This window comes from Colias eurytheme, chromosome 25, assembly GCF_061535395.1.
Source record: "Colias eurytheme isolate Ceu_HAF_F1 chromosome 25, ilColEury1 Martin Lab GWU primary, whole genome shotgun sequence".
In the NCBI taxonomy this organism is placed as follows: Eukaryota; Metazoa; Arthropoda; class Insecta; order Lepidoptera; family Pieridae; genus Colias; species Colias eurytheme.
The window spans coordinates 2136065-2163484 of record NC_143004.1 but is presented as its reverse complement, the minus strand read 5'-3'; the positions used below and the strand labels follow the sequence as shown (position 1 = coordinate 2163484).

The 27420-nt window shown below is 32.4% G+C and overlaps 2 protein-coding genes across 3 annotated transcripts; both read right to left on the bottom strand.

Moving 5' to 3' along the window:
* On the bottom strand, positions 1-16421 carry LOC149897468 (facilitated trehalose transporter Tret1-like). The gene is made up of 11 exons (XM_090116455.1): positions 15944-16421; positions 10712-10783; positions 9425-9657; positions 8854-9007; positions 5546-5715; positions 5053-5173; positions 4227-4325; positions 3981-4039; positions 3469-3627; positions 972-1154; positions 1-337 (listed from the first exon to the last, which is right to left on the bottom strand). The coding sequence occupies exons 2-11, from the start codon at positions 10746-10748 to the stop codon at positions 107-109; spliced, it is 1446 nt and encodes a 481-aa protein (XP_089972581.1). The 5' UTR covers positions 10749-10783; positions 15944-16421; the 3' UTR covers positions 1-106.
* Positions 16422-17875: 1454 nt separating this feature from the next.
* LOC149897467 (facilitated trehalose transporter Tret1-like) lies at positions 17876-24910 on the bottom strand. 2 transcript variants are annotated; one of them, XM_090116295.1, is made up of 8 exons: positions 24592-24910; positions 23678-23907; positions 22926-23246; positions 22584-22710; positions 22227-22304; positions 21289-21506; positions 19707-19889; positions 17876-18235 (listed from the first exon to the last, which is right to left on the bottom strand). In XM_090116295.1, the coding sequence occupies exons 1-8, from the start codon at positions 24647-24649 to the stop codon at positions 17993-17995; spliced, it is 1458 nt and encodes a 485-aa protein (XP_089972421.1). In that variant the 5' UTR covers positions 24650-24910; the 3' UTR covers positions 17876-17992. The 2 variants fall into 2 exon arrangements, with proteins under 2 accessions (XP_089972421.1, XP_089972422.1); XM_090116296.1 differs by having other exon boundaries at positions 24588-24909.
* Positions 24911-27420: the final 2510 nt, after the last annotated feature.

Here is a 27420-nt window from a genome sequence, read left to right as displayed (position 1 = left end):
ACTATTTAACACAAATTTTATCAAATACACAAGAAATACACTGCAGTTCAAAATAAAATTAATTGTAAGCACATAAGAAATAAATTACAATAACTCTTCTAAAGTCTTATACCGCCCGTCGACCTCTCAATCTATCCTGTATCTGTTCTTTAGATAGACCCTTAGTTTCTGGTACAAAGAAGATCCCGATCAAGGCGTCCAATATACCAAAAACTGCGAAGACATAGAAGCATCCGTAGATACCCAGTTCCTTGCTCATGAAAGGAAACACGCCGACTAGAAGGAAGTTCAGAAGCCAGACCCATTCCATCACTATCATTGATGCTAAGCTTTGTACCTGGAATGAGGAATATTTTGAAAAAAATTGGTTGTCTGTAAAGTCGGTTTACTGACGATAGTTGAACGTGACAACGTCCGATTGTGCATCTTTGTCGCTCGTTCCGCGCTCTCGCTTGCACTTCAAGCCTTACATGGAACGCCTCAGAGCGAGGTAACGCCGCATGAGTCATGTTTTTTCGTGCGTGCAGCCGGCTATATCGAATTATAAGACGTTGTCACGTCAAAAACAAGTTGAAAATTAACATTTTACTACTCGAAAGAAACCAAATGCATTGACGCTTATGTTAGAAGAATGAAGTTTATTTAATGCAAGGTATTAAGGCTAGATGTACCAATGAAGATTAGATTATCTGTATTTAACACCTGAAAGAACGTTAGTTACGTTACGTAAAGAAAAGCAAGAGAATAATATTTATTAGGCGTAAGTATTTTGACACTGCGACTAAAAATACAGGCATTTGTTTGTTTATTGGATTCAGAAAGGTATTCCATCATTCCTTAAAATCTAAACCACTTAAAAGTTTCAAATCGTCATTACATATTTTTAACATTTACCACCGATTCGGAAAGTAGTATCTATGGAGAAGAACCGGCAAGAAACTCCATAATTGCTCTTGTAAATATAAACCAACCTCAGCCAAAAACAGTTCAGCCAGCAGCACATACGGCACGCTTCCAGCTCCAAACATAAAGACAAAGCAGAAGACAAGGATCATGACCGCTGTCACCCACGCTGGGGCGATGTTCGTCTGCATCAGCACTCCCATGCTGATGAGGCACATGGCCACTATGATGGAGGAGCCGATGATGAGGGGCTGGAAAATGAAATAAATTAACTGTCCAACTTTATAATTTAGACTGCTTAAATAAGCTGCTTTCTTTTGAATATTCAATACAGAAATACATTATTTAACTCGTCAATATAAAATCACTATTCGCTAGGCTAGGGAGGCTAAAAGAAATAAAGCCTACTAGCGAGCCAACTTTATAAATCGGTTCAGTAGTTCATGATAAATGGGCGTTCAAACAAAGAAACAAACCAACTCTTCGGCTATATATTATTAGCAAAAATATTAATTGGATGGCTTTCTTGGCTTAACAACTTAACTGTCCCCATACAATACAAAATAACACTAGGCCACGTCCATCAGTTTTTTTTTTTCTATTAGGATAAAAAGCATTCACATTGTCTTTATCACTACATAGTATAAAACAAAGTCGCTTTCCCTGTCCCTATGTCCCTATGTCCCTATTTCCCTATGTCCCTTTGTACGCTTAAATCTTTGAAACTACGCAACGGATTTTGATGCGGTTTTTTTTAATAGATAGAGTGATTCAAGAGGAAGGTTTATATGTATAATAACATCCATTAAATAGTGGAGAAGTACTGTTATTTTTGAAGTTTCTAATGTGATGTCGTAAAAAACTACATTTTTTCCGCTTACATTGCAAACGCAGGCTGAATCCTACGAGTTTTATCAAAATAATGTACTAAGTATTATACACATTGAAAAGGTCAACAGAAAAGTCCGCGATGGTATATGTCTATCTCTTATGGATAACCCACAATAACTTTTTTTTGTCATTTACTTTTTACGACAAATAATGGCTAATTTTCGAAGCGATTTTAACCAATAGGTACAGCATTTATTCTTAACCAATTAAATACCTTGAATACATTGTTCATTTAATATAGATCTATATTTGCCCTTTACACCGTATGATTTAAGTGAATATTTTCGAAGATATTACAGATTTAAAATTGCGGGACCTAGCGTACCGGTACCGGCCGCCCGGCTATCTATTTTATACACGTGCGAAGCCGGAGCGGGCCGCTATGTTTTTATATTCATAATACAACGTTCACAGTTTTTATGTAGTGTATATTTAGTATCAGAATTGCACCCGTGCGAAGCCGGGGCGGGTCGCTAGTAAATTATATTTTATAAAAATAGTTATTGTTTTTATTTATTTTATTCAATTTATATTTAAGCCTCATATATGAGCATGAGCGTGGGATAAAAGATTTTTTTTTCCAAGTCCAATGAGTCATATGTGTACACATCAAGTATAGACAATAAAACTTGATTGATGACCCGACGAACCGAATTTGATGAACCCAACGTTATAATAGACTATAATGAAGCAAAAGGTATAGATATTTCGGACCAACTAGCATCCTTTCACTCTCCTTTATGCAAAAGCCTAACTTGGTACAAAAAAATCGCTGTTGATATTTTATTTCAAGTTGCTGTAATAAATGCTATGTGCATTTACAATGATTTGGCATCAGGATGTCCTAAATTGTCTGTTTTGCAAGTACAAGAACATTTAGTTCGACATTTTCTAGGGCCAGCAGCGAGAACTACAGAAAATAACGTGCCTCAAAGACTTTCGCTTTCTCTGACTCCCAGATCTCCAGTTTCTAGTTCATCTCCTGGCCATAGTCTTCAAGAAATTCCGCGTAATACTACAAACAATAAGTTAGTTCGAAAGAGATGTACCGGTTGCTATGAAAAATTAAAAATTCAAGGGCTCGAAAAGCTAAACAAGTGCACACAGAGTGCAAAACATGTAAAAAAGCATTTTGTTTATATTGCTACAACGAAAAACATAATATTATGTGTTGATTGGTTCTCCTAATAATACTTACAAACATATTTTTCATAATAAAACGTTTTCCTTTTCACTGTATTTTTTGTTTTATTTCGAACAAATAGGATACACACACCTACCTACCTTAGTACCTACCACAGATAATGTATAAAACTATTGCGAAAATTTATTTCAATTTCTTGAAGGTTAGGGTTTTCGCCACACGTTCACGTAATTATATTTAAAATATCACTCCACGTTCATAACAAAAATATACCCCAAAGATTCTTGAAAAAAAAGAGTCACCTGTGACTCACGAACTTATGCCAAAAGTTCACCATGAGTCATATGTGACTCATTGGACAGTTAAGTTGCTAAGATATAATATAGATACCTATTCGGAAAATATTTTTGAAATAGGGAGAGACGTTATTGAGTTAAATCATAACAAGCAAAAAAACTTCTTCCTTCTTCATTACATTAGTTAAGATAGTCCTATTTATAAAAGAAAATATTCTCAATTAATGGCCGTACCTTTCTCCCAAATTTATCCGAGAATAAAGCGCAGGACACACATCCACACATGAGAACGAGTGCGAAAATCACGGAACACATGTGCGACGATAGACTCGGCGCCGCTTGTGAGAATATCACCTTAGCGTATACTTGCACTGCCACCATGCCCATTAACACCTGGATAAACATGGAAACAAATGAATAAGACTAAATATAGATGAAAACTCAGAAATTGAAGTAATGGATTTTAAACGCGATCTATTCACGTGTCTCCCCGTGATCACGCTCGAGCTCGCTGCAAAGTATGCGCAACGTCGGGATATTGATTTAATGAATAAATCGCGTTTAAAATCCGTGAAAAATCACAAATTGTGCTCTCTGAGAAAGTATACCATAGAATTTTGAAGAAATGCAATAAGATCCATGATATCGAAATAAATGCAATAATTTATTTATCTAGTGATTTGAATGTATTGGTTGTGGGAGTAAATAAATATTTTTTAATAACTATTATGTAAATTGGCACTCACCTGAAATGATACTGTCAATGAAACAATAATGAAAGCACGTCTCGAAGTTGGAGAAAACACTGTAAAAATATACGTCATAAATTATTAAATCTATAGTTGAATAATAATATTTTACATCTGAAGAGCTCACTCTATTGCAATTTAAAGTAAAAGCACATTCATAGATTCAACTAGACTTCTGCACTCAAGTATTTGATTAAGTATTCTTTTTAATTTTTATATCACTAATTTTTAAAAAATACTTACATAGCATTTTATAAGCTGGCATTTTCTCCGTATCATTCTGTACTTCATTATCTTCATCATTTAATTTTTCTTTCTCGGCTTCTTCAAATTTACCATCTCCTAAAATAAAAATATTAAAAAACTAGTATTGTTTAAATTACTTAACTTTAGTAATGACAATTAGTTGATAAAACTCAACAAAAATTTAACCAACTTCTATTTTTTGTGCCTGCTTATATTATGTTTAGTTTATATCAGCAAAATTGTGTATCCATGGTCTTTCAAACCGATCTGCGAATGATCGTATTGTTTAAGACAATTAATATGATAATATCGCAAGATCGTGAGTTATTTAATTAACATTATTTTAACCGACAGCCTGGTACAGTACGCAGAACAGTGGTGGGATTCTAATCCTAGAAGTCGTAGATTTTAATTACCAATTAGGACTAACAAAAAAAAGTTCCACTCAACAGGATCCAAAAGATAGATCGATGACGTGTCCGAAAAGACAATAGATTAAAAAAAAATTGGTTGTCTGTAAAGTCGGTTTACTGACAATAGTTGAACGTGACAACGGCCGATTGTGCTTCTTTGTCGCTCGTTCCGCGCTCTCGCTCGCACTTCAATTCTTACATGGAACGGCTCAGAGCGAGGTAACGCCGCATGAGTCATGTTTTTTCGTGCGTGCAGCTGGCTCTATCGAATTATAAGACGTTGTCACGTCAAAAATATAATGCATACCAATTGCTCACAAGGAGAAACGAGACTTATTCTGAAGAGACACATATTCTGAACATCAAAGAAACGTAATTAAAACTTATAAATATGATTGAATATTATTTACCACTTATAGACACGAGTTCCACAGAAGGTAACAGTTGTTGCTTAAGTCTAGATAATTCTTCTAATACTGCTTTAGACTCTGGTGATACTCCTTTATAATATGCAATGGATTGTCTTGCTTCCTGAAAATTGATAATAAGATAAATTACAAATTTATAAAGAAAACCTTTTAAGTATAAGTACAATAACACAGAAAATTGTCATAAAATCATAACAATGTGTGACAGAAATATTTAGTTAAAATTGAATTCATGATCAACTGTATCGATTTGAGTGTGAGAGCAAATTTTAGTAATTAGTTTATGTGATAGAGACGATTTTGGAGGAAATATTTAGATGTTTCGTTCCAAAATAAAAGTTTAAGGCACTTACTTTCCTTATCAAATCATCATAGCAAATTTTGTATCAAAAAGAAATACCTCGAGATTATGTTTAATGTTTATTGATGGGGAGTAAAAATTATCATTGCTAATTAAAAATGTATAATTAGGTACCTCTTCATTATTCTTCATGAATAAAAATACAGGACTCTCTCTAACCGACATCAAAAGCGCCGCATACAACAGGCAAAAGAATATATTAATCCAAATGATGTATTTGAAAGTGAGTATCCAGCCCATAACAAATGAAACGAAAATTCCGAAACAGTAAAACGCCATAGGAGCTGAAAAAGAAATAAAAGTAGTTTATAAAAATATAGAAAAAGAAACAATGTTAACAGATTTAATTTACTTAGGGGAATTAATGTTAGGTTGAGTTACTTCTGTATTAAAAGCTGTAATGTACCAACTACAAAAAAGTCGTCAACAATTATCTTAATGAATAATAAGTATAAAACAGATTGTATTTTATAATTATTCGAAACAGATAAAATATATAATTAATCAAAATTAATTAATCTACATCAGTATGAAATACAATTTACAAATATCTTGCAACATCCTTTTGGTCTTAGCGTGATGATAACCATATACCCTATAAGCCTTTCTCTACGAAAAATCTGACAATGAAATAATTTTTAAAATCGAACCCGTGGTTCTCGAGATTAGCGCGTTCAAGCGAACAAACTCTTCATCTTTATCTTTAGCAAAGCATACTATTAGTATAGAATATAGATTTACAAAACACTTATTGTATAGTCACAGAATACTTAATAGCAGCTAATAGTATAGTAGTTGATGTACAAAGACTTCTAAATAGTCCGTTTTCTTATGGGAAAAGGTATACATTTTTGAGTAAAGCAATGCCATTTGGTACGAATGTTGTACTCGTCCACCTAAGCCCAAATCGCCTGGTAGCCAGTGTCTACTCCCCGGCAGAAGGGAGGGAGGGGGGGTTATAGAACAGAGCGCCCGGCGCTCGGAAAAAAAATTCTGGCGGATTCATTTGGCCCTTTGAGTCGAGTTTGGTGTCGTTATCAGGTAACTAGATGATGCCCGAATCATTCCCCATACCAGTTTTTTAGGGTTCCGTAGCAAAATATGTCACAATCTTTAAAATAATAAACTTTTGGCAGTGGCAAAATGCAAACAAACCAGTATATTTTTATATTTTTGTATCAAACTTGGTTTATAAAAAAATACTGTCTGAAAGGCCATTTCATGCAGATTATAAAAACATTAACATGTAATATATATCTTACCATTTTCAATGTGAAATAAATTAGAGAAAGTACAGGAACGTTCGTCAGCGCAGCGTAGGGGACGGCTAATAGACCCGAAAAATAAGCAATAACATAAAACAAAAACCAGTCAAGTGTTAGTCTGACTCGCCCATCGAGTGTTTCGTACTTATTTGTCCTATACCATGTTATCTTGTCTGGTAGGACCTGGTTAACTGATACACACACACTTTCGTCTTTATAATATTAGTGTGATTTTTAATCATCTTTAAATTATAAATGAAGTCAGGTAACATTGTTAAAAATAAAGATAGATAATAATAGAACGTTTTTGTATTAATAATAATGACAACCACCTCCACAATTACATAATTCGGTACATTTGAGCTGGCGTATGGCGAAACACTTCAATCTGGAATTGCAAGATTTCACGCACCGACATCTTATCAATTCAAAGCTTCTCTTTTCTTTTTATTTCAGATGGGCAAGGAATATTTTGATTTGTTTAGGTCCCTAAATATTTTATACAGTCTGTAAAACTGCCCTTAAGGTGTGTTGTATAAGGGCAGCTTCTGTGGGAGGCAAATTTTCGATTTGCCTGTCCGTTTTTGTTAAAAATTTGTTTGCGACCCTCATTTACTGTCACAGCGGGGTACAATGTGAAAAACAAACATGTACTTATATAAACATATATAAGTTCTGGATAAGAGTATCCTTAAAATATCGTAATTATAGTTCTTTTAGACCTTCTAGCTTGGAATACATGATATTCTGTACTAGCCATATCTGTCGACTGTTCTTAACATTATTTTGGCTACTACTACTAGGTATATCGTGTGTTCCAAAGCTAGAAGGTCTAAAAGAACTATAGGTACACCTGCATTTGAGGTATGGAAGGCATATCCGAATGTCACACGAGGATTTGAAGCACTTTACAGTGGCAAATATGCAGACAGTGAAATTGAAAAGTTTGTGATTACAATGCATGATAAGTAAGGACGGTCACGATATTTTAAGGATACTCTTATCCAGAACTTATATTTTTTATAATTATTATAAGTACATATTTGTTTTTCACATTGTACCCCGCTGTGACAGTAAATGAGGGTCGCAAACAAATTTTTAACAAAAACGGACAGGCAAATCGAAAATTTGCCTCCCACAGAAGCTGCCCTTATACAACACACCTTAAGGGCAGTTTTACAGGCTGTATAATATATTTAGGGACCTAAACAAATCAAAATATTCCTTGCCCATCTGAAATAAAAAGAAAAGAGAAGCTTTGAATTGATAAGATGTCGGTGCGTGAAATCTTGCAATTCCAGATTGAAGTGTTTCGCCATACGCCAGCTCAAATGTACCGAATTATGTAATTGTGGAGGTGGTTGTCATTACACAATACAAAAACGTTCTATTATTATCTATCTTTATTTTTAACAATGTTACCTGACTTAATTTATAATTTAAAGATGATTAAAAATCACACTAATATTATAAAGACGAAAGTGTGTTTGTATCAGTTAACCAGGTCCTACCAGACAAGATAACATGGTATAGGACAAATAAGTACGAAACACTCGATGGGCGAGTCAGACTAACACTTGACTGGTTTTAGTTTTGTGTTATTGCTTATTTTTCGGGTCTATTAGCCGTCCCCTACGCTGCGCTGACGAACGTTCCTGTACTTTCTATAATTTATTTCACATTGAAAATGGTAAGATATATATTACATGTTAATGTTTTTATAATCTGCATGAAATGGCCTTTCAGACAGTATTTTTTTATAAACCAAGTTTGATACAAAAATATAAAAATATACTGGTTTGTTTGCATTTTGCCACTGCCAAAAGTTTATTATTTTAAAGATTGTGACATATTTTGCTACGGAACCCTAAAAAACTGGTATGGGGAATGATTCGGGCATCATCTAGTTACCTGATAACGACACCAAACTCGACTCAAAGGGCCAAATGAATCCGCCAGAATTTTTTTTCCGAGCGCCGGGCGCTCTGTTCTATAACCCCCCTCCCTCCCTTCTGCCGGGGAGTAGACACTGGCTACCAGGCGATTTGGGCTTAGGTGGACGAGTACAACATTCGTACCAAATGGCATTGCTTTACTCAAAAATGTATACCTTTCCATACAAGCATGCCCATAAGAAAACGGACTAAAATTCCTTACCTGTAGCCAAAAGCCCCCGTATTGACTGATCAGCAATTTCAGACACAAACACTGGGCTATGAACAAAGGAGGCTCCACATGCCATGCCACCCACAAACCTTGCCAATAGAACGAATATAGCTGACGAACTTAGATCCACTGCTAACCATGATAACTGTTAAAGTAATATAAGTATAGGTGATTTAGAAGAACAGGGTTGGGTTTGGTTTATGTTTTATGATGAATTTATTAATAATATAGCAATGTATAAATCCTTAAGAATATAATGGAATGTTCAAAATCGGTGTAAAATTAATGAATAGTATTTAATATATTAAGGAACGGTTCAAAATCGAAATTTGTATTGCTCAAATTCAGTATTTGTTCGAAATGCGTCTATTTTATAGTTTTTATAATCTACTTATTACTATTAAATTGTGTGCTAAGTTTTATTCTGAATGTAATCTGAATTCAGTTTTCGTAAGAACTTCTGCATCTATTCATCCATTTTGCTTTACTCTCATATTATGCCTTCTCTTCTTACTAACCACCACCACATAATATTTTACCTATATCTTATAACAGAACTCACCACAAACGGCATAGCAATACACAGACCACCTTTCTGCCTTCCCAGACCGTTTATCACCGGACCAGCAAGCAGAGTCCCAACCATGGCTCCCAAACTTGGCAGACTGCCAAGCAAGGAACCTTCCACCTCAGTCATAGGTTCTGTTAATAGTGTTGTAGTGTTCGACGTGTATTGGTGAAGAGTGTACGATGGCCAGACGTACAGAACGCCTGTTATGAAATTCCCGAGGGAACCTGTAAAGGAATAATGTATTGAATAAAATAATGTTATGGAATTGGTATTGTGTTTGATTTAATTTTTAGATTCCCAATTTTTTTTAACGATAGGTTCGAATACTTACTGTTACAGTTTCCGAACAATTATTTATATTACTTTAAACCTATATTAAAGTAGTTATTACGTATTATATTATTATTTGCGCAAATTTAATCTTATACTAGAAGTTAGAACCTCAATCATAATTTAATAAAAATAAGCCTATGAGAAAAAATGTGAGCGATAAAATATTTACAAGATTTACAAAGTTTATGAGTCCCTTATCGTATCATAAATCTAAATATATTACACTTTTATTATAATTATAAATTATAATGCTTTCATTTTTTTTCAATGTTATATACATTAACACTATTTACGTGTTTTTTCTTATAAGTTCAAATTAATAAATATAAATTTATAAAAAATTCGATCACGAGGCGGGACTCGAACCCGCTTTTTTTCATGCCAATCCGGGGCGGACGCTTGCCCAACTCAGCCACCCGTGATCCCGCCAGAGCCTTCTTATAAGTTGTCTAACACTAAATTAGACAACAAATTAACTATTACACAGTACAGTTTACGCTCAAAAATAACTTTTCAAAAGATCTATGTTTAGATACTGAATACAATATCAAGATAATTAGGACATTATAACGAGCATATAGCAAATAAAAAGAAAAACTAAACAGTTCGCAATCGCTATAAACTCGATATATCAATACAATTATTGTTCAATAACAATACAAAGATAGTTGTTCTCAAAATAATGCATAGATAACATTCATTACACAACTCAAGATAATGAAAAAGGCCATTGTACTAGGATACGAGAAATATGCAATAGGATAAACCTAGATATTGTCACAGATAATATAATTATATACTATGTATATTATAGAAATGCATAACATACAGGCACAATATACCTTTTTCACACTTTATCACATTTTAACATAACTATACTTATTTGTTATTTCACATAACTTTTCATAAACAAATCCCCACACCAAACAAAAAAATCATACTCACATGCCAAAGTGACCTGATACTGCCTTAATTTGCCCATTTTCGTGTGTTTGTCACCTCATACCGCCGTAGATACTGAAACCAAGATATGTCATCATACAACTTTAACTATTACGCGAAAATCAAATATAACATATTAGATAACTATATCTTTATCGTGATAAACTCTTGGATTATATTATGAATTTTAATTTAATATAATAAACTGTATGTTTTTTGCTTCTATACTAATATTATAAAGCTGAAGAGATTGTTTATTTGCTTGAACGCGTTAATCTCAGAAACTACGCATCCGATTTGAAAAATTATTTCTGTGTTAGATAGGCCATTTGTAGAGGAAGGCTATATATAGGCTATATATCATCACGCTCATCATCAAGTTTGAATTAAATCTGTCCGTTAAAAGTGTGTCACAACGAATTCTAAGGTTTTGTTACATACAAACATACAGGAGAAGCTTAAAAACGTGTAAAAAAATGAATATATAATTGAAAAGTAATGAAACTTTTTTGTAACACACAAAAATTTTAAATTTATGAGAGCAATACGCGTGGAATAAAATTAATTAAATAGTTTTGAAAAACTATTATCAGTAGAATAATTTACATTCTAAGCTATATATTATTCAGAATTTACAAAAAATTCAATTAATTTTGTAGTCTTTAGGTATATTATTATAGAAACAAAAATCAATTTTTCGACCGCTGCGCTACAGTTAGAGGGTCCATAAATTTTATCAAAATTTTATTTTTAACAATTATTGCAAATCATTAAAATATAGTTTCACCACATCATTAATACCAAAATCCACTAAATTCCGATCTATAATTATTTTTAAATAAGTCATTTCAAATTATTTAAATAGGTATTAGGTACATCGAAAGCTAATTATAAATGTAAAATAGCTTCTAACAAAAAATATATTTTTATCAAAAACTAATGAGACTATAACCACGCTATAACTATTATTCATATCAGATAATCACTTACCCCTTTTAATAATTTATTATTATGTATATTAATAATTATTAAATTAATAAAATATGTATTACTTCGTCTAGATCTGACCTGCATATAAACATATGTATGAAATGATAGTATGGTATCTTATCATATTTTTTTTATTAAGAAAAGTCTTATCCATTTGAAATCTCTCGCTATTTCAACTTATTCTTATTGTGAGATTTAATTCTAAATATATGCACCAATGCAATTTAACCTCATATTTATTTTTAAGAACCTAGCTTTTTTAAGTAGCTAGCAAGCGGCTTCTACCGCGTTGTCAAAGAAAATCCCGCGTAGTTCCCGTTCCCGTGAGATTTCCGGGATACAATAGTAGCCTATGTGTTATTCTGGGTATTCATACCAAACATTGTTATCGTTTCAGTAGTATTTGCGTGAAAGAGTAACACATACACTCACATACATCCATCGTCACAAATTTTTGCATTTTTTATATTAGTAGTTATATTATAATTATATACATATAGGTATTTAAAAGTATGTAATATATTTTGTTTAACAGCCATTTGTTTTCTATAATACAAGCGAAAGCTTAGTATGGGATAAGAATGTGCCGTGTATAAAAAATGTCCTGAAAATATTTATTTATTTTATTAATTTTTAACCTTTAATAAAAGGTTATTCGTTTACATCAATTATTGCATGTGATTGCAAGATGTATGATAATTAATGAGAACATCGATTAATCTACAAAGAAATTATATCTGCTCTACATTTAGAGATTATACCTACAGATAATGTATTGATATTGAATATTTATATTTATTAACTCAATTTTAGATGTTTACAATGAAATATTTTCGAGATACAAGCAGGCAATTCATCAATGGAAATAATAATTTGGCAACGAAATTAACATAATATTTAGGGCAGATTTTTCAATCCTTGGTTTAAACTTATTCGTCGAATAACGTATTAAACTACCATTTCAAAAATGTATTTTTTGCCCGTCTTTGACAGTTTACGGGTGAAATCGTGTAATACTTTATTCGACGTTTAGGTAAGTTAAGGTGAGTTTTATCCAAGGATTGAAAAATTGGCCCTTAATAAATGTAAATTTAAATAAGTCTCTTTCTTATTTTTTTATATCATCGTAATGCCAGCCTGGGTCAAGTTGTAAATATAACAAGCATACAAACATACATAATGAAAAACAAAAACAGCTATGATAATATAAGGAGAGCTTATCATTAAAAGGTGATCTCTACCAACCAACACGGCTTTTTTCCTGTTTATTTTAACGTCAAAATACGTAACCTTATTTAAATAGTTATCGTTTTATCTCGTACGATATCGTTTGATTTATTTTGAGATTAATCTTGTCAAACTGTTGCTACTAAGTGAATTGCAAGATACGTAATAAACAAACTCTCGAAAGATTTAGTTTATTTTAGTAGTTTCAATACCTTCTAACAAAATGTATGCAGTTTATTACCCGTGTAATGATATCATATTCATAGTTAAATAAGTTACTTTGACGTAAGTAGGAATAAATTGAAATATTATTTTCAAAGCAACAATATTGCAATTAAATGAAAACACAAAAAATATCTTATTCGTAAGAAATCCTTGTTATCGCTTGTTAACCGATTTTATTTTTATTTTTAAGCAGGTATAAAACCACGGGGAGCATAACATATTAGGAAGGAATTCCAGCTTGTACTTAATAATAATACATGCTTTACAAGTCTTACTTTAAAAAAATGTGTGCGTGTATTAGTGTACACACGTAATAAGTGAAACTTTTTTATGACCTTATTTTTCAAAAAATAATTTACTATATGCAACTTTACAGAAATACGTCGAATGGGACGAAAGGGATAAGAAAAAGATGGCGCGTAACGGAAAAATGTCACGCGTAACGAAAAAATGTTACACTCAATTTTTTTCCAACCCCGATAAAGAAGTTTCACTTCAAACAGGTTCGAATTTTTTTACATACTTCTAAGAAGTTTTGGAAGATTATTCTTTAATAATCAGAAAATTAGGTTTATAGGATAATAAATCTTTATTTATTATCCTATAAACCTAATTTTCTGAATAGCTTCAAAAAGATACATAAATCCAATTAAATAAACTTCATATTATATTATCTATTACAATATCATAGCCATTTCACCTTGAAATTATGAAAATCTATATCTCTTATATATATATAAAAATGAATCGCAAAATGTGTTGGTAAGCGCATAACTCGAGAACGGCTGAACCGATTTCGATAATTCTTTTTTTATTATATTCCTTGAAGTACGAGGATGGTTCTTATGTAGAGAAAACGTAAATATGTACCACGGGCGAAGCCGGGGCGGACCGCTAGTATTATATAAAACTCAAAGGTGACTGATATAGTGATCTATCAACGCACAGCCCAAACCACTGGACGGATCGGGCTGCAATTTGGCATGCAGGTAGATGTCACAACGTAGGCGGCCTCTAAGAAAGGATTTTGATCAATTCTTCCCCCAAGGGGATAAAATAGGGAATAAAACTTTGTATCATGTTTATTTATCTTTTCCACGCAGGCGAAGCTGCGGGCAACAGCTAGTTAGGTATAAATATGGAATCTAATTATTATGTAATATTAAAGTGTCGTCAGTTTGATTTTTATTTATTTTCTTACATAAGTAAATACATAATAATAAGTAGGTATATAAAATTCCCGCGTCACTATTTTTTTACCAATCTCAAACAAGAAAAAAAAACATTTTTTGTGTATTTTTACATAATATAATATTTTATACACTCAGTTCGTTTGCCGACTGGTACCTGAATAAATAATATGTAAGTACAATTTCTTTTATTTTCTTACCTTCTTTTCTCTAAAATGGCTTGACAGATTATAAAAGGACTTTCACGGAAAGACAGCTAAAATTAAAAGTAAAAGGTCTTACCACAAAAAACTTTAGACAGGGTTTATCTTTATTTTGTCGTATTTCATATGGACAACTATTAAAGTGACAAATCCCTGGTTTAAAGTTAGACTGTGTTTAAATTGTTTTGTGATAATACATTTATTTTTCTAAGGAATAGAATTAATAATCACGCAAAATAACATTAATGATATTTTATAGGTTTCCACGTTATCGAGGAAACCTTTATATATCGAGGAGTTATAAACGAACTATTTATCAGTGAAATAACTTTCAAATTGGACCCGTGGTTTCTGAGATTTGCGCGTTCAAACAAAAAAACTCTTCGGCTTTATACCTAATATTATCTGTAAGTATAGATAAAAATGTAATCAACGAACAACGCGGTAACATTAGTTACCTGCAGGTATTATAAATAAATCTCCAATAAAAGGAATACCTACATGTTTTTTTTCTCTTTTTCTTAAATAAAAACCTGTTCATCAAGGCAGACGTCTGCACGGAAAATTTTTGGCAGTCATTATTCATTATTTTTATAAACTGCACCTACCTACACAAGAATAATTATTATTGAAGTAAAACTTCTTTAGGCGCGTTGAGAGCACATTTCTACTCATGTGTTGAGAGTAAGATTTCAAGGTCGCGTGATGGCAATACCGTCACGTCATGGAGTAGAGCGACGATTTTGGTATAAAATTTATCTTTGAATCATGCCAAAGAAGTCTCACTTCGGACACGTTTGCTCGGCACACCCGATTTTTTTTAATTTTACACGATGTAGGTATTGATTAGGTAAATAAATTTGTAAAAATACAATCAAAACTGAATAAAGTATTGCATTTTATAATGCCGAAATAAAGTAATTTACTGCCATATTGTTTTTTCGATGGAGCAGTAATGATTCATATTTCCGAATATTTATAGCTGATTACTATTTATAAAAACATTCGTTTTAGCATACTGTAAATGACCACAAACCGCACAAAATTATTTATGTCTTTTATAATCATTAGTTGTTGTGAATAACAAATATTTTTGCTCTAATTTATGATCAAAACGAGTGAATATTTTTGTTGTCGAATTTTAAAAAACAAAATATTTATAATCTGTTAAATTCCATTTATTATAAATTATTTATAAAGTTAAATATAACTTATTTAAATTAGATATTTTTAAGTTTATAGGTAGACCGTACTATTTACGAGTTATTTTGTTGCAAGAATATCTCAATTATTAATAGTATGAATGAAAAATAAAACATTTGTCAAATATACATTTATTTAATAAAATCACTTATCCAGTATAATATAAAACAACCACAATACATCAAAAAACAACATACCTCTAATGTGAAAAGAATTTGTTGATACAAACAACTTTACAACACTCTAAAACACGCAATTTTTTAATTACTTTTTACACACGATTTTTTTATATATAAAAACACGTTCACACCCATGTATTTTTCGTCACTTATTTATAGAACTTCATTTCAAAATAATATTGAAAAAAATGTCTTATATTATTCATAAATATATTTTTTGTATTTTTTTTTGCAATTTTTACATATTTGCACAGTCACATAGCACGTTGTAAATTTAACAAAAACCAGTACTGATACAGGTCCAATTACTCAATCGACTGACACCTCTATCCAATAATAACATTAAAATTCACGTTTTCGTATAGAATTTAAAACAAGTTCTCAATGAGCTAAGATAACATTATATTATATACGATTACGCGTGGCTTCGCCCGTGTTGTAGAAAACTTATTTACCTATATACTTACTATACAAATACATAATGCCATACTTATTTTATATACAAATTATAGATATATACTAAAAGTAAAACCTTCCTCAAGAACAACTCTATTAAAAATAGAGCGTGTGTGCCGAGCACACGTGTCTGAAGTGAAACTTCTTTGGCTAGATTCAAAAAGCAAAATCGTCGCCTTACTTAATGACGTGACGGTATTGCCATGACGCGACAGTGGAATTTTATTCTCAACGCGCCTAAAGAAGTTTCACATCAAAAACCGTATCAAAATCTGTTACGTAATTTTAAAGATTTAAGCATACATACATACAGACGGCGAAGAGCGTCATTTGTTTTATACTATGTAGTGATGTTCTATGTACAATATAATTAAATAGACATAGTATACTCGCTAACTTTATATAAGTTTATTGACACAGGTGTCTGCGCACACGCATAATTATGAAATCATTTGTATTCAAGTATTCAAAATCAATTTGAAGTTACATAGGCATTTAATCGGATAAGGAAAACTCACGGTTTTTAATGAATTCTGATTAAAGATCTATAAATAAACAATAATTCCATTTATTATTATATAAATAGATTGATTTATTATCTTTTTTCAATACTCAAGTCTCAAAATAAAATATACAATTTGAAAAAAATATACGTAAATATATGAATACAAAATAATTATTTATACCTAACTCTACTACATATATTGTAGAAACTTATTATATCAATTACAATATGATTACTACTAATTTATTATATTCAATATGTTCCCCGTTTTAATTACAAACGAATTTATTTCAATAAAATAATTAAAGTATCAAGAATTGGTTGTTAACAGGAAAACCTGTTGTTTTTACGATAGCCTTGCAAAACCCTTTTAACATGCACCATTCCACTTATTTCAAGGGTAAAAAATACATGTTATTCTTTTTCTTATAGTTAAATCAAAATAGTTTTGAAAGAAGTAAATAATAATCCATACTAATATTATAAATGCGAAAGTAACTCTGTCTGTCTGTCTGTTACTCAATCACGCCTAAACTACTGAACCAATTTGCATGAAATTTGGTATGGAGATATTTTGATACCCGAGAAAGGACATAGGCTACCTTTTATTGCGAAATATGTACCACGGGCGAAGCCGGGGCGGACCACTAGTAAGGTATAAAATAAAGGTTATTATCACACAACCAATATTTAATCAAAAGAAAACGTTACTTTAAGATGGCTTCATCATCACTACATAGTACTTTAAAACTACGCAACGGATTTTGATGCGGTTTATTTTAATAGATAGAGTGATTCAAGAGGAAGGTTTTAGTATATAATTTATTATGTTTTAGACAAAGCGGGCGAAGCCGCGGCCGGAAAGCTAGTAGATAATAATATTAATATGATCTACTTATAAAGTATACTATTTTTTTTATTGATTTATAAATTTATTTAATCTTATGAAACTATTATAATATTGTAAATGACCCTTGATAGTATGCAATATGTGCGTTCAAAGTAAAAATGGGAGTTGATTGCACCACGCACAGGTTAAGCTAACAAAAGTCTGTTAAAAAGTTTACACGATCAAAATCACGCTTATGAATGTAGTCTCTCTAAACCTAAGCCTTTACAGAATCTGGTCGTTTCTTCAAAAACAATACTTGTATAGCGTCAGCTGAAAGTCCCTTAGTTTCTGGTAGACAGAACTGACTGTACATGGCTCCAATCAAACACACTATGGAGAAGAAATAGAAGGTAGGTCCTAGACCAATTTTGTCCACTAGGGGATTGAATATCATGAGGGTCACGAAGTTCATGACCCACATGCAAACCATGGATAAGCTGTTTCCGAGGCCTCGAACCTGTAAAATAAAATCATGTCAAATTTTGGGAAATCGAAACATTTTATCTAATAGTGCATTTACATCAAACGAGCGAATGCCACATGTTTAATGTAAACAGGCGTAGAACATTATTTCGTTGTTCTTAGTGCTTTCGAAAAGATTCAATTCAATTTTCTAATACTGAACGAAGTGAAATTATGTGTATTTTTTAAATAATTTATTTATATATCAACTGATGATATCATAACATTAACATTGCTGAATCAATAGTTTTCTTCTAACTTCCATTAAATATCAAACATGTGTGAAATGTAAACACTGATACACAAAAACTAGTTAAAACAGTATCGAAAAGATAATAACACTCTGTTTTGTGATAATAAGCAAAATATTCTAGGTCACACACAATATTATGTGTTTATAGTGTATTTCAAACCTCAATGTTTTACTAAACACATACACAAGCGTGCGTGCACATGCATTGAAACGATTTTTTTTATAAAGATCGATAGGTTACAGGAAGATAAAAAAAGACGGGTTGCACTCCGGGAGTGCCGGCAGAAGTGAAAACTTGATTATTAACGTTGAGCATGTTTGATATTTTGGAATGGTATCCGTCTTACGCTTTTTCGATCAGGTCACGTGTCCTGACGTGAGTTTAAGATTTTATACTTACCCATTACAGAAAAAGTGCTCAACGCCGCTAAAGAAGTTTTCACTTCAATAATATTATATTGACAATTATGTACTTTGATTTTTTAAGCGAAACTTCTTTAGACGCATTGAGAGTAAAATTTCAAGGACGCGTAATGGCATCTTGATAAAGAAGTTTCACTTCTGATACGTGTGCTCTGCACATGCTCTTTTTTACAAATTTCAATAATAAATTTCATCATATTATAATAGCTTTCGTGGCAACTTAGCGGTCTATTATTTTTATTTCAAATTATGGAAACAAATGACTAAATAAATAATAATGAATAAATAAAAAAATGACTGGTTTATTTTCATTTCATTCACTTAATTCAACAAAAGAGCATATTATTACAATAAAATAGCCGACTCGTCAAATATTCTGCCAATTAGTCATCAACTAGGGACATAAAAAAAGCTTACAACTTATTTTCAGACCTCCAGCACATACATATAGAATTTCATAAACGGTCAAGCCGTTTCCGAGTAGTATTACAACTAGCATTGTAACTGTGCATTTACAACAAACGAACGAATGCTCGTTCTAACCCCTCTCTGTCAAATTCGTAATGTAAACAGACGTAGAACATTCTCTCGTTGTTCTTAGTGCGATCGAAAAGATTCTATGCAATGTTCAAATACTGAACAACACTGAATACGAGTTCTCGTTTACACTAAAAATTACGAAAGTATGCTCTTGCCCTAGCTCTAGCTCTATGTTTGTTTGATATAAATGTAAGGAGAACTATTCTACTTACAATAGAAACTAACTCATTGCCTACGTTATAATACCAACCTCAGGAAGAAACACCTCAGCAGTAAGAACAAAAGGTACTACAGCTGCTCCAAGGTTGAACACAAAGCTGTACGCATAGATGATAAATGCTGTGAACCAATGTGGTGCCCAGTGTAAGTGTAGCTGAGTTCCGAGGAGAATATTAAAAATGGCCGACGCTATGGATGTTACTGTCATCAGCGCCTGGAAGGTTTTAGATTTCATTAGGAAATTAATAGGAAATCTATACTAATATTACAAAGCTAGAGAAGACCAACAGGAGCGGAGCACTGCGGGTAAAACCGCGGAGCACAGCTAGTAGGAAATATATATTTTTGATAGCTGCTGGGTTTAAGCTATAAGATGTTTTTTTGTAAGCGTTGCAAAATCTCAAATCTTACAAAGCAATAATTTTTAACAACAACGCTACTCTCTACTGTCTTGTCTCTACTTTGTTGTGGTAAGCTATATGTATCAATGTATATGGTTGATGGATATCAAATGCATCCACAGCAAGGTAGCATATCAGCTTTGTGGAAAAGCGCCCTTATGTTGGCTTGAGTAAATACGAAAAAAAATTATGTAAATCAATATATTACCGCTGTAAGTAAAAAGACTATGTAATTTTTAACATATTACTAGCGGTCCGCCCCGGCTTCGCCCGTGGTACATGTTTACGTTTTCTCTACATAAGAACCATCCTTGTACTTCCAGGAATATAATAAAAAAAGAATTATCGAAATCGGTTCAGCCGTTCTCGAGTTATGCGCTTACCAACACATTTTGCGATTCATTTTTATATATAAGACTAGCGGTCCGCCCCGGCTTCGCCCGTGGTACATAATATTTACGTTTTCTCTACATAAAAACCATCCTCATACTTCAAGGAATATAATAAAAAAAGAATTATCGAAATCGGTTCAGCCGTTCTCGAGTTATGCGCTTACCAACACATTTTGCGATTCATTTTTATATATAAGATATAAGATTATGTCCTTATCACTATTTATCCTAATGCAAAAATCCATCAAAATATTGAAGATAATATTAATTTACTGTTATCAGTATATTATACGATATTATGAAGGCCAATATCGACTTTTATAGTTATACAGTTAAAGTCTTTTTTGTTAATAACGAAACTAAATTCCTAACCCACTTTTTATTACACAAAATTTCACGTAAGACCGAACATGTAAATCTATTGATCAAAAACAAGTGAAATCATGAAACAATTATAATTTTTAAACAGGCTGAACACTTAACTGATTACATATGTGTTGTTAAGTAATTAACCTTTAAATATAACTAACTATTTGCTTCAGTTTGGTTTGTTTAAAGTAGGTAATGTAATTCTTAGTTTGAAAAATGGCAACGTCATTAAAATCAGTTTCGTCACTTTTATTAAAATCGGGAAGTAAAATTTCACTATCGCGGCATGAAAATACCATCACGTCATGGAGTAAGGCCACGATTTTGGTATCTTTGAATCTTGCCAAAAAAGTTTCACTTCTGACACGTGTGCAGTTTGGTTTACATTTTCATAACACGTTACGCATGTTTTTATAATATTTCTAGAAGATTACAATAATTACTATCTTACCTTCCTCCCAAATCTATCAATCACGGATGCGCAAACCAGCGCCGCGATAAGATAGTCTATGGCCAATAGAATAGAGCACAAATTCGGGTGCATGGTTGGTACAGCCTCTTTGAACAAGGGCTCAGCATATACTTGTAACACGATTGACCCCATGAGAATCGTAATGCCCATAATGAAGAGAACTGAGAATAGCGCCCGTTTTGATGATTCTGACTTCACTGAAATAAGAAAAATGACTTTAATTTACCTCCGTTTTAAGCTTAAGTATTGATTGGATACTTTAAGAATGTAGAGGAATAAACATGAGATTTAATCTTAATATATATAAATCTCGTGTCACGATGTTTGTCCTCAATGGACTCCTAAACCACTAAACCGATTATAATAAAATTCGCACACCATGTGCAGTTTGATCCAACTTGAGAGATATGATCGTTTAAACATGTAGGTACCACGGGCGAAGCCGGGGCGGACCACTAGTATATGTATATGTAAAAATCTCGTGTCACAATGTTTGTCCTCAATGGACTCCTAAACCACTTAACCGATTATAATAAAATTCGCACACCATGTACAGTTTGATCCAGCTTGAGAGATAGGATAGGTTTTATCCCGAAAATCCCACGGGCAAGGGAACTATGCGGGGTTTTCTCTGAAAACGCGGGCGAAGCCGCGGGTGGAAAGCTAGTATATTATATATTTTTATCGGCTGAAACAGCGGTTATTTTTCAGTGCGGAATTTTTCAGTAGATACCTATGTAAAATGCTTGGATAAAATTCTTGTAACTATGGCCGTCTTTTCATACATTTGTGCTTTCTTGTTATTTTCTATGTTCGTATTATTGTCGAAACAAAATTTGACTAATAATCATTTTGGTATACAGTAACATGTTTTGTTTAAATATTCATTCAAAATAATATAATTAAAATTGACTTACTTAAGAATTTCCAAGGTGATTGATTCTTTTCATTTGCAACCGCTGGCTTTTCTAATAAATCCGTAGCTGCAGATGGATCTGAAATATTTTAATTATTAATTAATAAAGTGGTAGTGGTATAAAGGTCCTCTTTATATCACTGGAAACGAACTTAATGTCTAAGATGTATAAAAAAAACATCGAAATATTTTCCGCCAATATCGATTTTTTCCAAAATTATGATAACAATTTATAGATTTCCACAAGTTTTCCTTATATCGTCAAATAGTATTAATTAATTTTTCAGGAATAATAATAGAAATGACTCGTTTATTTCATTCCAAATTATTTTTTTTAGGACAATTATTTTAAGGTTACCTTCATCTCCTTGCAATATTTGATTAATTCGTGGATCTAGTTGCATTTTAATCTTTCTTAATTCAATTTCAACTTCCTTAGACTTTACATCCACTCGACGATAAAATGCAATCGATTTTGCTGCTTCCTGTGATTAAAAAGATAAATTTGTTTTCCAAAATGGTAAAGCTATTACTGTAATTTAATTATATTTTAGAAATTTATATTTACGATAGGTAGGTAGTCAAGTACTATAAAAACAATGAGAAAAAGAAAAAATATCGCCTAGTAAAAAATTATAGCAACACGACATTAAACAACATTGTCTTAATTATTACAACAGGCGCATAAAAATACTAATACCTTTTCCTTCCCTTGCTGCACTAAATACACTGGCGAATCCTTCAACAACATTAATAACAGAATATACAGGATCGACAGTCCCAAATGAGCATAAACCACTTGGTAATACGTCAATTGTCCTCCCAAGAAATAGGACAATAGTAATCCAATAAAGAAAGCAGACACAGTCGATGATGTGAGAGCGCCTCTTATTGAATCTTGGGCTATTTCTGAAATATATATTGAAGATACTGCTTGCCCACCCGCGCCAAAACCCGCAAACCAAATAGCAAACAGGACTACGTTTATCGACTTTGTTAGTGATATTACTGACCATGCGATCTGAAAGCAATGTAATTATAGATATCGATTACAAATGTAACAGTTATGTGTGAACTGTGATATAAAAATTAAAGTAATCATAACAGAAGTTTTTAAGGTCAGGTTTATAGAATTGTAATATTATGAATATTATATTTTTAACAATGAGGTGACCAATGACACTTCGTCTGCTATCAAAAGGAATAGTTCAATCGGTTTTGCAACATAATCTATCAAAACGAACTAGTATTTCTTGTCATTACTCTCTTTACAGCTGTATACATAATATCCGCCCTCTGATTTGCCCGCCTTGCGTAAAAATTAACAAATCATAGTGCCAAGAGTTTCCTCAAGATCCATATTTAGTGAAAACCGACTGTAAATCGGTGCGAACGGACAGTTACTACGGAGGATTTTGTTTCATAATATCCGAAGTATAGAAGATTACTTACAACAAAAGGCAATCCAAACAGCATAGCAGAATATCTCCTACCAATCCTATCCACGACCAACGCACACAGAGGCGTTCCCATCAGCCCACCTATATTCGTCAAACTTCCCAACAAAGATATCTGTGTGGGTGTCATTGGTTCAGTTAGAACTGTTTTATTAGTGGTGAACGTTTCGTATGTGTATGACGGCCAGGCGTAGACGAAGCCTGTTAACCCGGTTAGGTAGGCAACTGAAAAATATTGGGTAGATTCAATTTAACGATAATTCTTAGGGAAACGAAAGATTTATGAAATTTATTCAGATCGTGTTTAACGTAGAGTATCTTATTGGATAATTTTAAAAGAAGTGATATCTAAATCAGTTGTAGATACAGTATACCGCTGCAGAAAGAAAAGTTAGGTATAACCATGGTATAACACTTGATGTTATAAGGCTGTCTCACAAACGAATATATCATTTTTGACTACGGTTTTTTATTTGCAAGTCATCTATATCGAGTTGTTCCTCAGTGTATATAATATTTATAAGTATATGAAACTATGTTTTCTTATGACGATTTATGAAAAATTAAGTTATTAATGTGACCCTTAAAATTATTGATGCTCAAAATAGAAGATTATAGAGCGTAATTTTTTTTATTTCTACAAAGACGGAACGTCGTTTGTGCATCACCCTTATTGATTGATAAATACAAAATATTAAATATTGGAGAGTTTATTAAAGTGAAACTTTTATTACATCGTCTCAAACTTTTTGGTCTGTGTAGCGCATGTCGCGTGACGGTCGGCTGCCGAGTAGGTATAAAGCAGTGTTCGGAAAGTTTCACTTTTACCGTGGTTTCATAAAACCACACAACATTTTTTTTATATCATATATCAGTTAAAATCTGTTTTCATTAACCAAACTCACTCACTGCTCATAGTCGCCAGGATCTGAACTAACATCGCAGTAGTTTTCACTTTTTCACTCATTTTCACACACAATCCACCACACTCCAGAGCAAAATAGTTTAACGTACACAATAAGTACCTACATTGTTTTATAGCATATCTATCGTTTATTGTGCTGGATTAGATAATGCAAACTGTACAAAAGTGCTTTATGATCTCAAGTTATCTCTATGTATTCGCTTTTATGACGGATCTTCTCTCAATACACCAATTATTTTGTATATTTTCTTTGCATGGAACATTCCAATGCCTCAAATTAAGTGATGTAGGTAATATAGACATCACAAAGCTCTATCCTGCGCCTGAACTCTCTCTAGTCCTGTTTATCTTCTGTCCTATCTGAAGAATGAAGAAATAAGAACATTCGTATGTGCTCTAGAACATAATATTATCCCCATAGCAGTTCGCTAGTTGATTTGTAGAGTGGTACGAATTACTGAATCGGCCCAAGAAATGTTAACATGCTTGACCATCGTCCTTCATTAGCTCTTTTCCATTTAAATATCTACAGGCAAGAATACCATAATGTTCATTCTACTGTAATCCTAGAATGTTATTAATTATAGTTCTGCAACTCTTCCTTCTAGGTACTTCATAATTTCTGTTTAAAAAAGAAGGCTTCGTTTAAAATGAAATGAAGTTGAAATCAACATAATGCTTGATTATTTTAATGGGGTAAGATTATCTTATCGTTCATTAAACTTAAATGTCATGTCGATTTTATCATTTGCATATCGAGTGAAATTATCTACGTGTAGGTAATATTAAGGTACTTATGTGAATAATTTAAATAAATAGTAAGATGTTATAAAAAATTTATTTCTAGAAACAATCAAGTTTCTTAGTGTAAGATTAGCTTTTATTGTTTAAAAATGGGATCTAAATTATTTATTTTTACCTGAAAAACGCGTAAAAAGCTTCATCCTGCAAGATTAATCACTACCTACATAGTAACAAAGTCGCTTTCTTTGAATGTCCCTATATCCCTATATCCCTATGTATGCTTATAAATCTTTAAAACTACGCAACGGATTTTGTTGCGGTTTTTTTTATAGAAATAATGATTTTCGAGGAAGGTTTTAGTATATAGAAAGCTAGTTTACAATCTATTCTAATATTATAAAGCTGAAGAGTTTGTTTGTTTGTTTGTTTGTTAGTTTGTTTGTTTGTTTGAACGCGCTAATCTCGGGAACTACTGGTCCGATTTGAAAAATTCTTTCGGTGTTAGATAGCCCATTTATCGAGGAAGGTTATAGGCTATATATTATCACGCTACGACCAACAGGGTTGGAGCCACGGGGGTGAATCCGCGCGGAGCAGCTAGTAAAATATAAAGGCTTATATAATTATACATTTCCCTTTATCTAATTTATAAACAAATCCAAGCTCATATTTTTCCATTTCAGATCTCTCAAATACGAAACTTATCTTTATGTAAACAATTAGTTAAGACGAATAACAATTTTTACTACACTTGTACGGAAATAGTAACGTTATCATAACATTTATGAGAAATGCCTCATGAAAATTTGACTCTGAAGAAATTTAATAATGTGATAATAAATTAGTCATAAAATTATATGAGTTAGCTATTGGTTTTATGGTAGAAGAAGAGAGAAGCAGTGAACAGTTTATCTAAAATCAGTATTTATGTAAAGGCTTGACTAATAGTGAAATTTAAATTAACATCACTTTTCAAATCTTCTATATATATATATGTATATAAAAACCCGTTTTCCTTGGTCACGCATCACGCGTGAATGGGTGGACCGATTTCGATAATTCTTTTTTTATTATATTCCTAGAGGCACGATTTCCTAGACCACGGGCGAAGCCGGGGCGGACCGCTAGTATCATCACTACATAGTATAAAACAAAGTCGATTTCCCTGTCCCTATGTCCCTATGTCCTTATGTCCCTATGTCCCTTTGTACGCTTAAATCTTTGAAACTACGCAACGGATTTTGATGCGGTTTTTTTTAATAGATAGAGTGATTCAAGAGGAAGGTTTATATGTATAATAACATCCATTAAATAGTGGAGAAGTACTGTTATTTTTGAAGTTTCTAAAGTGATGTCGTAAAAAATTACATTTTTTCCGCTTACATTGCAAACGCAGGCTGAACCCTACGAGTTTTATCAAAATAATGTACTAAGTATTATACACATTGAAAAGGTCTATAGAAAAGTCCGCGATGGTATATGTCTATCTCTTATGGATAACCCACAATAACATTTTTTTGTCATTTACTTTTTACGAAAAATAATGGCTAATTTTCGATGCGATTTTAACCAATACAGCATTAATCCTTAACCAATTAAATACCTTGAATACATTGTTCGTTTAATATAGATCTATATGGCCCTTTACACCGTATGATTTAAGTGAATATTTTCGAAGATATTACAGATTTAAAAATTGCGGGACGTAGCGTTTGCGGCGGTACCGAGCACCGGCCGGCCGCCAGGCTATCTATACGAAGCCGGAGCGGGCCGCTATGTTTTTATATATTACAACGTTCACAGTTTTTCTGTAGTGTATTTAGTATCAGCATTGCACCCGTGCGAAGCCGGGGCGGGTCGCTAGTACCTATATAAGAATAATCAAAATCTGTTCACCCAATGGAAAGTTCTGAGGTAACAAACCAAAAAAATATATACTAAAACAATGTTATTACACTAATTCGTCTTTCATTACGTTAAAAGTGCCATTAAATATTTATATTAACAGACAATTTTAATCGTTTAAATATATTTAATTAGTAATTAAAGATACGCAGTGCGAGCATTGC